At 38.3% G+C, this 13,091-nt stretch overlaps 1 protein-coding gene across 1 annotated transcript in view; it reads left to right on the top strand.

Annotated features, from left to right (window-relative positions):
* LOC126967779 (TBC1 domain family member whacked) overlaps positions 1–13,091 on the top strand; it is a 35,070-nt gene that overhangs the window by 10,894 nt on the left and 11,085 nt on the right. Inside the window, exons 2-4 of the mRNA XM_050812470.1 lie at positions 3,382–3,503; positions 6,277–6,469; positions 12,429–12,612. Coding sequence (XP_050668427.1) covers positions 3,382–3,503; positions 6,277–6,469; positions 12,429–12,612 — 499 coding nt within the window. The remainder of the gene's footprint in view (positions 1–3,381; positions 3,504–6,276; positions 6,470–12,428; positions 12,613–13,091) is intronic.

The raw sequence follows: 13,091 nt of genomic DNA on the forward strand, positions 1-13,091 counted from the left end.
TTCGCTAAATATTTACTCAGAAAATGGAGGCCTGTTGGTGTTTTATAGCTTATAGTTTTACGCCCAATAACTTTGTACAGAAGTACTTAACACACATTTCGCTCTGCGCTAGACTTTTTTTTTTATTTAAAAAAGGTATGAGACAAGTTGAATCCATCTGATGGTAATACCCTAAATAAATGCAGTGCCGCTCAGGATTTTTGAAAAACCCAAAAAGTTCTGAGTGGCACTACAATTGCGCTCGTCTCCTTGAAACAAGATGTTAAGTCTCTTTTTTCCAGTAATTTCATTTGAAATTTAAAGAATCCTGAGTAGCCCTGTATTGTAATGGGCAGGGCGTATCAATTACCATCAGCAGACGAGCAACGTTCTGCTCGTCTTGTCCCTTATGGTCATAAAAAGGAGTGCAGCGGTACTCCAAGATATGTCACAACTACTAGCACAAAGTAATGGGTCCCGATACGGGCAAATTACCTTTACGCCTATTCCATGGATCGGACACGTGAAAATCGAGTTTCGCTAAACATATTGACGTGGTACGTTACTGAGCCCGGTTCGTTCTTTATCGCCTGTACCTTCTTGTAGCATCTAAACCACCAGTTACCAGTTTTACCAGTGGGAGTGTCCTTTGCACAGGTTGTCGGCTAGATATGGGTACCACAACGGCGCCAATTCTGCCGTGAAGCAGTAATGTGTAAATACCAACTGTGTTTAAAAAAAATAATTACTGTGTTTCGGTCTGAAGGGCGCCGTAACAAGTGAAATTACTGGGCAAATGAGACTTAACAAGGTGTCAAGGTGACGAGCGCAATTGTAGTGCCGCTCAGAATTGTTGGGTTTTTCAATAATGCTGAGCGGCACTGCATTGTAATAGGCAGGGCATATCAATTACCATCAGCTGAACGTCCTGCTCGTCTCGAACCTTTTATGAAAAGAAAACAAGCGGAAAGTCATAGTACGTTCGATCATGTCGTACGCAAGCATGTTCGCTCATGCTCGTCCACGCACCGTTTTCAGGCGGTGCAGAATATATTCATGCGCATCTGGTGTCTCCTAATATTGCTGGAACCTAGATCGCGCTATCACGACGCTTCTTCGACAAGGCGACCCTCAACCCTAACAACTTGGCGAGGGAGGCATGCGACTATGTGTTGGCGCACCCGAGTGTGACACACATACGTCGACCTCAACATTTCCTAGGACCTAGACGATCCCTTCGATGACTTCACGAGCGTAAACGCGACACGCGGCAGTAGTGTTAAGTCCTTACGCGCCGTCGACGACGAAGGAGAGGTCCCTTGCTTCCGGCCGCTGGCATTCGTCACATAGACGTGGGTTAGAGGTGTGTCAATAAGACTTTAATGTCGTTTTTTTTTATGCAATAGGAGGCCAAACGAGGGTACGGGTCACCTGGTGTTAAGTGATCACCGCCGCCCACATTCTCTTGCAACACCAGAGGAATCACAAGAGCGTTGCCGGCCTTTAAGGAAGGTGTACGCGCTTTTTTTTTGAAGGTACCCATGTCGTATCGTCCCGGAATCACCGCACAAGGAAGCTCATTCCACAGCTTAGTAGTACGAGGAAGAAAGCTCCTTGAAAACCGCACTGTGGAGGACCAGGACATCCAGATGGTAGGGATGATATCCTACTTTATGGCGTGTCGTGCGAAGGTGGAATCGTTGTCGTTTGTCGTTTGTTTGTCTAAAACACACATTTTCATCATGCCTTATGCGATGATATTTTTGGCCTCGCCCTAATTGTGGCATTGGAAATGCTATTTAGGTTAGCTGTGTATAAACAAATAATATGATTCGTGTCGCTATGTGTCGTGTTATCATATCTGTAATCATAACTCCTGATACCCAATATGGGTCATCCAATTCCAGCAATCGAGAATAGTTATTAAACTGTTGTATTTATGAGGTGTCCCTTTGCCAATCTATGTCTATAATCATGTCATGAGGGTGTAAAGCCCGTTTAAGTGCGGTCACTCAAATATATTTTCGAATTCGAATAGGACAAATATTATATCTGGGGAAAACTTAACAAATCTTTTAAACAGATAAAATTTGTTAGGTTAGGTATCTGTTTGAATACTTTTGATCAGTCAACATTTATTAAATACCACCATTTCGGAAGGAAGTTTCTGTTAAGAGGATTTTAATAATTACTTTGTATAGTATATTTAACAACAAAAGATTTTCATGTTTTTTTTTATTTTGTAAAATATGTCAATATTAGAACTATGAATTTAAAGTTAAGTGTAAGTCTACCATGGCACTGGCAGCGTTCCCCCTTTGAATAACTAGACTAATTCTTTGTCCGAGGTACCTGCTAGCTCTTCGGTCTCCTGTGACTAACCTTTTTGCTATTTCCTTAAAAAGCCTTACAGTGCTAGGTCCCCACGGACCATGGGTCTCGACACCGAATGGGAGACAATCATATTCGGAGACTAGACCCAAATATTTGCAGACTTTATATATATATTACTTTATATTCATAATTAACTTCTTTATATATATATACATACTTTATGTTCATAATTATTTTCTTGCACGGACACACTGAAGGCCGTTGGGGGGTTTCAAGTACATATAAATGAGCCACAACCTGAGAGTTGAACAAAGCAAACCAGATTTTATGGCGATACGTTACTCGAACGGTTGGCTCAGTTGGTTAGAGCACCGGCACGGAACGCCGGAGGTGGTGGGTTCGAGGCCGGAACGTTCATAAAAAAAAATTGTTTTTCAAATTTTATTTTCATATAAATGAATGCAATAAGGCACCCTAGTTTAACGTGGCGTCCATTCATAGTAGTTTTATTGGATGTTAGTAGTAGATGAAGTGTGTGTGTGTGTGTATTATTCGTTCGGGACAGTACCAGTACCAATATGTGTAATTTATAATATGCAACTAGAAGAAGCGACGATGTTGTGAAGAAGAGGGGCAACACCCATCCTGCAACAACTGCCCTCGCCGTCTGCGGTCGTACCAGTTCGCCATATTACGTACCGGTACTCATATCTACTAAATCGATTAGTTGCACCTGTATTTTTACTATGGATAAGGAGGACAAACGAGCGTACCGGTCACCTGGTGTTAAGTGATCACCGCCGCCCATATTTTCCTGCAACACCAAAGGAATCGGCTGGCTTTTAAGGAAGGTGTACGCGCTTTTTTTGAAGGTACCCATGTCGTCCATTGCTTTGTAGTACTTGGAAGAAAGTTCCTTGGAAACGACACTGTGGAGGACCGCCACACATCCAGATGGTGAGGATGATATCCTAATTTGTGGCGTGTCGTACGAAGGTGGAATTCGGCGGCAGTGTTTTGGTGTTCTCATACGACAGCACGATTGTACTTACATTTTGCTGATTTCAGAAAGAGGACAGTATCGCCCAGCACAATACTGAAGCGGGAACAGAAATGGCTGCGGATGCTAAACAACTGGGAGGCGTTTATGAACAAAAACTATAAGAAAGTGCGAGAGAGGTGTCGGAAAGGTAATTACCCTATTTTATTTTTATCGGAAGAAGAGGACAAAGGGTACTATTTCAATCCCACAAAATAAAATAGTTTAGTTTTAAAATAGTTAATAAAATTGTAAATAGTTTCCCACCATCTATCGATGTTTGCTGAGGTTGTCATCACTAGTTTTAGTACCGCAGACTCTCGCTACATGGCCTACAGCGCCAATATCAAACAGGCACAAAAACACTTTGACAGCCGCCAGGCCAGTGGTATATAGTAGACGTCAGTTGATTGACAGAGTAGGTAACGACGTGTTGTATGGATCGATATTCAATATGCACTCAAAATATCATTAAATTTGATACAGTCGAAGATATGAAATCTGGCGTCGACTTTTAATTAACAACACAGACGGTTGAAAGTGCTTGTTAAATTTTTTGTGTAGTGCCAAAATGTCGGCAAGTCTCTCTCACTGCACGTTTCAGTTAATAGACACTAATTAGTACTTAAGTTACTTGTCCGACGAGTTGGGAACTCAATGCAACCGACTACATTCTATTTTATATATAATTGTGACTGTAATGACCGCGTTATGAACTCAGCTGTGCCGTCTGGTCATTAATTATCGCAATTAGTCTATCTCGCTCTCATAAATTGGGCTTATGGAGTGTCATACTGCGTAAAAGCAATGGGTCGATATCGATTAGATTTATGCCTCATCTCCACTATCGGCGATGATCGTTAGGTACTTGTGTGAACGTCTGTCATCGGCAAGTTAATGGTTTTTTTGGACGGATGGTGGACGTTCAGCTAATGGTAATTGATACGCCCTGCCCATTACAATGTAGTGACGCTCAGAATTCTTTAAAAACCCCAAACATTCTAATGTCTCCTTGAGACATAAGATGTTAAGTTTCATTTGCCCAGTAATTTCACTAGCTACGGCGCCCTTCCGACCGAAACACAATAATGTTTACACATTATTGTTTCACGACAGAAATAGGCGCCGTTGTGGTACCCATAATCTAGACGGCATCCTGTGCAAAAGAGCCTCCCACTGGTATCTCTACGTTGATCATCGTGTAAGCATCCACACGATCGTCCATAACCATTTATTGAGCGGCGGTCCTTCAAGATGGACATAATGGATTTCATATTTCAATAACATTGGTGAGCGATTATAAACCTCATCGAAACGATAAATATCTGAGTGCCTTATTTTTATATTTGGGATTCCATATTTCTGAGTAGTTCTGATTAAGTTCTATCAATTTAAATGTTTCTTCATTTGAACACCTACTAGTCACTGTATTTACTCGCGCTATGTAAATAAAAGGAAAACAAAACAACGCCTCGACGACTGCGACGAGGCCGTACGGCTCACTGTCCAAGTGTCCAGTATCCCGTGTCTTCCAGTGAATGAATGACCGGCGATCGCTTAGGCACGCGCACGCAATTACGAGCGAATTCCTTTGATACGTGCCCGACAAGTCACCGATGGCCACGATCACTATGAAGATTATACACGTTGGGCGGCGAATAGAAGCGAATAAACCCTCCACACGATCGTGCTCGCGTGTAATCGCCGATTGTGTAGAGGCGCATTTAGATTTTGTAAGGTTTGAATCTATAATATAACATATTACAACAGATATAATGTAATTTATATTATTTATAAATATGTTACTGCATTACAAAGTAATTTCTTTATTCGACACTGTCAGCTCTGCAGTTATATAAACAAAAGTTCAATTTTTTCTCTCAAAAAAACTTTTGTTGATATCCGTTTTCTGGAAGGTGTTACGCATGCCTCACTCATTTAACCCAGTTTTCCTTGGGAACGTTTTCTATTTTCGCCGCTGCGATAAGTCAGACTAAGATAACAAGTGGCTGCTATCGATGCCATGCAAAACGTTACTAAGTCCCATTCCTATTGACATTTATGCGCGACGAAGCAGTTAATAACGTAGTTAATAATGTAATATTATCATATAATAGTTTATATATTGAGAGTGAGAAATATCTTTATTCATCCGTAAGTCGACACCGAACGGTTTCGTTAAATGAAAAACTCTGCGTTATAAAATTATTTGCTCATTGTGAAAACTGACATACACCTTATAGAGCTCTTGCACTCGTCCGATCAGAGTCCGATCCGTATCCGTGAAAACACGATCCGAAGTAATAGTAGAACTATCTCTACGGTTGACGGAAAGAAATCGGATGACGGAAGCCGGATCTAGTGCGTAAACTACCATAGAAATAGTTCTACGACTACTTCGGACCATGTTTTCATCGGACGTAGTACGAAAGCATCAATCCACACATACCGTTAATATAATAAAGGCATTATACGAGAATTTTATTAGCTATTATAAAAAAAACTAGTTGACCCAGCAAACGTTGTATTGCCGATATTAAAATCGCGATACAAAAGTAACTGTTGATCGTAGATGGGTGAAAATCGAAATTGAAGTTGTATGTATTTTTTAATGCTGACTCATAATCAAACAAATTTAAAAAAAAATGTCAAAAAAATTAAAAAAAACAATTTGGCGTGGACCACCCTAAATATTTAGGGGGATGAAAAATAGATGTTGTCCGATTCTCAGACCTACCCAATATGCACTCAAAATTTCATGAGAATCGGTCAAGCCGTTTCGAAGGAGTTTAACTACAAACACCGCGACATGAGAATTTTATATATTAGATTATATAAAAAAATATATAATAACTTTTAAGGTTATATAATATCATAGAACAACAATAGATAAGTATTCTTATTTTAATCTAATTGAATTGCAGGTATACCGGCATCAGTGCGACCCAAAGCATGGCTATACCTCTGCGGAGGTCAGCTTCTGCTGGAAAAGCATCCGAACGAGTACGAGGAGCTGCTGCAGGCGCCCGGAGATCCCAAATGCATGGATGACATCAGGAAAGACCTGCACCGGCAGTTCCCTTATCATGAGATGTTCATCCGGGAGGAAGGGCTCGGGTAAGCAGAGCCAGTTATTATTTAATAGCTAAATTTAAATTCAAACATTTTTATTCAAAATAGGTTATAAAATCACTTATTGAAAGTCAAAAACTACCACCCATGCCAAAATGTATGCCTCAATAATGTCAAAGAAAACTAAACTTTATTCAATCAGGTTTAAACTAAGCGCTTTTGAATTATCACTATAAATATTTCTTTTAAATTACTGAATCTGCCGTATGTTCGGAAAAAGTAGAGATCGTGAGAAGAACATACAAGAAACTCAACGGCCACTCCTTTAAGACGGAGGGTAAGCAGAAAACACACAATCAAGGCGTTTTAAGACAATTTTTGTGGTGAATATATAGCATTTGGAGTTATAAACACCATTTTATCCGGTTAGACATACCCTTGAGTCTTGTCTGTAGGTTGCTTATGCTTGCTATTGGTTATAGTTTATATATATAACCATTTTGAACTACCACTTTTCTTTGCAATTAAACAAGTTTTTTCTCGGCATGACGCATTTGTTTAGTACTACTCTCGAAAAAGTTATTCTTATAGCTTGTACTTTTTTTGTGTAGGTACATTTATTCAGATTAGTAATCAATAATGAGAATTGTAAGCATATAAACTGTATGCGCCTGTCAAAAGTTACGTTTTCCACGCGAGAATTTTGAAAAGATTAGCTTTGTTACATAGAGGGCCGGCAGCCGTGAACTCACATCGCTCAAGGTCGCTGGCTTTTAGAGTCGCCTTAAATCGAATAGAGTATTTTACAAAGTATATACAATACAAATTAGGTTGTAAGGTGCTGCATCCAATTTAAATCGAGTTCAAAGTTACAAGTGATTTTAATAAATCTTATATATATATGACGAGGAAAGAAGCTCTGTATTGTTTTTAAAAGGTGTGACGTCATTACTGTTGACATCACTATCTTATCAATCAATATCTTCTAAAGAAAACTACACGAGTAGGTATTTTATTACTTTCGTTTATTCAACGGGCAGCGTTACGATGTCCCAGAGAGGTCCGTACCGTACGACAGCCCGAGAACGACTGACACAAGTGTCTTTTTTTTTTTTTTTGCGCCCAAGCAAGGGAATGGGCTACCCTCCGGGATAACGACGGGAGGGAGGTGGTGAATGCTCATGCATACCAACGCAGCCTAAGTCTGCGTTGGTTATGTGGGACTCACGTGAAAACCTAGGTGCCTACCCACTAAACACCACCTGCAGTTGGCTTTGGGCAGGTGCCCTCTAAGCCTACATCGAAGGCGGCCTTCTCATGGGGAGAGAGAGGCGCAAGCGGCACTCCCTATGGAGTTTCCGCTGGGATAACACACAAGTGTCGACCGTGCGGCTGTATTTATAGGACTCGGTGCACGTGAACGTGTTTTTGATTCGTGTTGTTTTTTAAAATAATTTCACGTCACAATGTAATTAGAGGATAAATTATGAACTAATTTTAACTAAAATTAGTTACACTGAATTATTCTCGTTTTTATAATAGGTGTGTTGTAGTATTTTCGCCGATATATATAAAAGAGAATGTATGTTTGTATGTTCCCTAACAACTCCTAAACTATTCGACCGATCTCAATGAAGCTCACGGAAGGTTTACATATATAATTTATATGGCAAAACAACGTTTGCCAGGTCAGCTAGTATCAAATGTATGATAAAATGTTATAATCAATAAACTATATAAATTTAAATTATCGTATATTGAATGAATGAAGTCAATTTTGAATTGAATTCAAGATTGAATTGAATTGAAGTCGAATAACCTTTATTTAATAAGCTAAGACTAAGCGCTTTTGAATCGTCAGTATAAAAAAATCTTTTAAATTACTGAATCTACTATGTGTTCGGAAAAAGTAGAGCTCGTGAGAAGAACACACAAGAAACTCAACGGCCACTCTTTTCAATCAATACAGTATTTTACAATGGCTGTAATATACATAACAAATTAGTTTGTAAGGTGTTGCATCCAATATATGAATCGAGTTCAAATTTACAAGTGATTTAAATATCAAATATTTCATAAAAAGTAATTAAGAATAAACTGTATAAATATAAATTATCGTATATTGTATGCATCAACCTTTAGAGCTTGAATTCATTGCTTGTGTAAGGATGCTTCGTAAACCTGATCGCCTGGTCGTGATTACTGTCATAATTACTAATTGCATCCAACAATAACGATAAATATGTAAGTTCTTACTATTAAAATATACTTACCTGATGTTACCAGTGGGAGGCTCCTTTGCACGGATGCCGGCTAGATTATGGGTACCACAACGGCGCCTATTTCTGCCGTGAAGCTAAAATGTGTAAGCATTATTGTGTTTCGGCTTGAAGGGTGCCGTAGCTAGTGAAATTACTGGTTGTAGTGCCGCTCAAAATTTTTGGGGTTTTCAAGAATCCTAAGCGGCACTGCATTGTAATGGGCAATTACCATCAGCTGAACGTCCTGCTCGTCTCGTTCCTTATTTTCATAAAAAAATATGTTAAGCGGTTTCATGTGCCTTATAGCTTACTCTTTAAAGAGTAGGCTCATGCGGAATTGATCACTGCGAAAAAATTCAGAGGTTGTGTTTGAAGTTAACCAGCTCACACTGATCCAGTGTGGTCGACTTAAAACTACAGACACAATAAAGTTTCATTTTTAAAATTTTTAAAGAATTTTATTTATTCAATAATTATATTTTGCATTTTTGCAATTAATTATGTACGTATTTCTATTTTATATCGTTTGTCTCCAAAATAAATAAATAAAAGGGCTTTAAGCCAGGGCAGATGAACAGTCTGGTAATGGTGGAGTAATAGGACAATTGTCGCCACGATGACTGCGACCTTTTTGAGCCATCTATCTTATAAACTAACAGACAGCCAGTTTCACATGGATACTTCAGGTCGTTTTGTGATGCAACGTACGTGACAACCTTAAGCTCGATCATATCATATCATTTTTGCCGTGAAGCAGTAATGTATAAGCATTATTGTGTTTCGGTCAGAAGGGCGCCGTAGCTAAGGAAATTACTGTGCAAACGAAGTTTTACATCTTATGTCTCAAGGAGACGAGGGCAATTGTAGTGCCGCTCAGAATGTTTTTATTTTTCAAGAATACTGAGCGTCACTGCATTGTACTGGGCAGGGCGTTTCAATTACTATCAGCTAAACATCCTGCTCGTCTCGTTCCTGGTCATAAAAAAAAGTTTATTGGAATGTCACTTAATCTAATAAAAAATTCCATATAAGGAAGCATCCCTGCGCAAATCGTAGCCCAGTGCCCAGTATGGATCATGCGCTGGCATCTGACGTCATAGTAGTAATTGAAGAGGCAATCAAATACAAACTGAATGTGTGTACGTGATAATGTGGCGTTATGATTAAATGCATATGAACTCTATTAATGTTTTCTAAATCTAACTTCCCACCATGAGTAAGCCGTACAGCACGGTTCGTGACTGCTAGCTGGATTTTATTGTACTAAATATAGTTTATTGTCAAAAATAGATTAACTTCATTACACGCGTTTTAATCATTTAAAAACGGTTTATTTAAATGTGTTACACTTGCGTTAATAAAAAAAATACTATATTCATCAAATGGGTTAGCCTAGGGGAGACTGGAGCAGAAGCCAGGATCCAATGGTCGACCTTACAACCCAAACACTGTTAGATACATTAATATTCGGAACACAGAGTATTACCACAACAGCAACAGATAATGCGCGAGTTGAATGCAGAGTTCAGGAATGCGATAGTGTTGTGACCTAATTATGATTGATGACTATGAGTGTCGATAAATTTAAACAATGCTTTAAGTTTACAATTTTACACTATGTTAAAATGATGAAATAGTAGATTTTACAACGAGTGCACAAAACGAACCATTTTTATTCGAGACTTTTAGCAGCCCGAGCCGAAGGCGGGGGCTGATAGTAATGTCGAGGATAAAATGGTTTTGTGGACGAGAAACTCTACTTTTTATTACAATTGCGAGGAAATAAAACAGTAGTATAACATAACATTTCTTTAATTAATATTCAAAGCAAAATTAGTTTTGAATACGGAAGGAAATTATTTTTCCCGGCATATTAACGGTATTTTTCAGAATTAGTGAAGAAGAGATATTGTGAGAAGATGGCATATTATGATAAAATGGCTCTGACGACATTTACAAAATTATCGTAAACTTTGAGATATTTTTCCCGAGACTTGGCGGTCATATCTGTTGCACAACTCTCTGTGCATTAATTTCCACAAGCGAATACGCTTATTAGGTGAGAGTGCTAAATCCTCTTCTTCACTGGACATTCTTAACAATTTTAGCAAATAAGAAGAAATAAATAAATGCAATAAACAAGACTATTTCCCGCCGCTTTTTTTTTTATCTTACGACATTGATATGAGGCTTGGACTCCAGACTTATACAGCCTACTATTAAATTAATTTTGTAATATATATTTTTTTAATTAATCAAATAACCTACTGTATTTTGATTCAAATTTTAATAATAATAATATAATAATAATATATTTTTAATATCTTTTATGTCTTTAAAAACACATGAGGCCAATAAATTAAAGTAAATATTATAAAATGACAAATTCTATCTCTGAACTTTTTATTGTGTTTGGCCGTATGGCTCATTTTCTTTGCCTTAATATAGATACATTTATGAGTAGAAACGTTAATGCACTTGTGCACAAAAATCGATTTTGTGCAGCCTATATCGTGCATAAATAAGCAATTTCAGAGCATGAGAAGTGAAAAAAATATTTTCATCATTTTAAACTCGTAATTAAATCTCAAAAATTTGTTCTGCCTTTCTTCGACACACATGCCCAAATATTTTATGCCATTTTTGTGCATGGCGATGAATAAAACTCGTTATTTTTTTTGGAGTACCTGATCATAACTTGGGTATTAACACGGTAAGCGACGAGTAAGGCACATCACTACACTGTAGGCGCGCGAGATGAGGCATGCGGACAGCGGGGGGAGATGCTCCCGCTCTTTACCCCCAGGCCCCGACTGCATTCAACTCGCGCGATAACTGTAGTAGCGATTGTTTACAATGTGTTCTAAATATAACCTGGCCAATGAACATTCAGGTCTCCTCGCCCGCTCACCTCACATGGTCTACTGAATTGTTTGCTTTGCGAATATATAAGTATTTACCAGTGGGACAGAATGCCGGCTAGATTGTGGGTACCACAACGGCGCCTTTTACTGCCGTGAAGCATTAATTCGTAAACATTATTGTATTTCGGTCTGAAGGGCGCTGTAGCTAATGAAATTACTGGGAAAAGAGAGACTTAACATCTTATGCCCTATTTATTTATGCGCATTTGCAGTGCTGCTCAGAATTTTTATGGTATTTCAAGAATTCTGAGCTTAACGTCTCGTCTAAACATTAAAAAAATATTGAGTCTACTGAGATTATAAAATCGATGGGTCATTTACATAATATTATAATTTTTTTTTATAAAATTAATTTAAAGTCATAACATTTTAGATAATATAATTGCGCGATATAATCTGTTCGAAAAGGTGCTTCTTGTAATACGTGTGGTGTTCATGTAACTCTGGCACGTTTGATAACGAAACACATTATTGAGAACTGAATACTATCGTCTATCATACGCCGTATCATACATAATATTAAGTTTCACACGTGTTTATAATCGAGACCGACGTAGAAATTGGATGATAATTGACATTGGTAATCTATTCATATTATTTTTCTACTCCTATACTTTTATCTGTCATTTATACAGCCGCGATCACTAATATAAGTACATACTTAATGAGTCTTTGAAAAAGTCTATCTTTATCGCCTTAAAAAGCATTTACAGCTTGCAAGCAAACTTTGCAGCTTGAACTCATTGTTTGTGTAAGGATGCTTCGTGAAAACGATGGTCGTGAAACCATTTTATGTTGCTTCTTCTTATTATATTGCAGGCAGCAGGAGCTATTTTCGGTGCTGAAGGCGTACTCGGTGTTGAATCCGAAAGTAGGCTATTTCCAAGCGCAGGCGCCTGTCGCAGCTTTCCTGCTGATGCACATGCCCTCCGTCCAAGCTTTCTGGTGTCTCGTCAGCATCAGCGACAAGTATCTGAGTGGATACTATAACCCTGGACTTGAGGTTTGTTGCCCGCCCTACAATATTGCATGTGTCATCTATTGTTTGTGAATTTCCCTTGAAGTAAATCAACCTAAATTGGTCCTTCGAGCCGTATATTTGCTGTCCAAGCTTTCTGGTGTCTCGTCAGCATCAACAACAAGTACCTGAGTGGATACTATATTGAGGTTTGTTACTCGCCCTACAATGCCGCACGTGTCGTAAATTGTTTGTGAATTTCCCTTAAATTTAATAAACACTATAATATTACAGATTATAAATTTTTAGTATAAAATTTGTATATTAAACAGAAGCAGCTATATTATTAGCGCGTGCAACGCGGAACTCGAAAGTTTCCCAATTGGTATTTTTTGACATAAAAAACAGTTGTTAACAAAACATGATTCATTATTATTCTAACCGCGAAATCCTTTTTACACCATTCCAATGTGTCAGCGGCTGTGCGGATTTGTATTTTGTCGTTTGCCAATTTAAATAAAATA

This window comes from Leptidea sinapis, chromosome 13 (assembly GCF_905404315.1).
Source record: "Leptidea sinapis chromosome 13, ilLepSina1.1, whole genome shotgun sequence".
Classification (NCBI taxonomy): Eukaryota; Metazoa; Arthropoda; class Insecta; order Lepidoptera; family Pieridae; genus Leptidea; species Leptidea sinapis.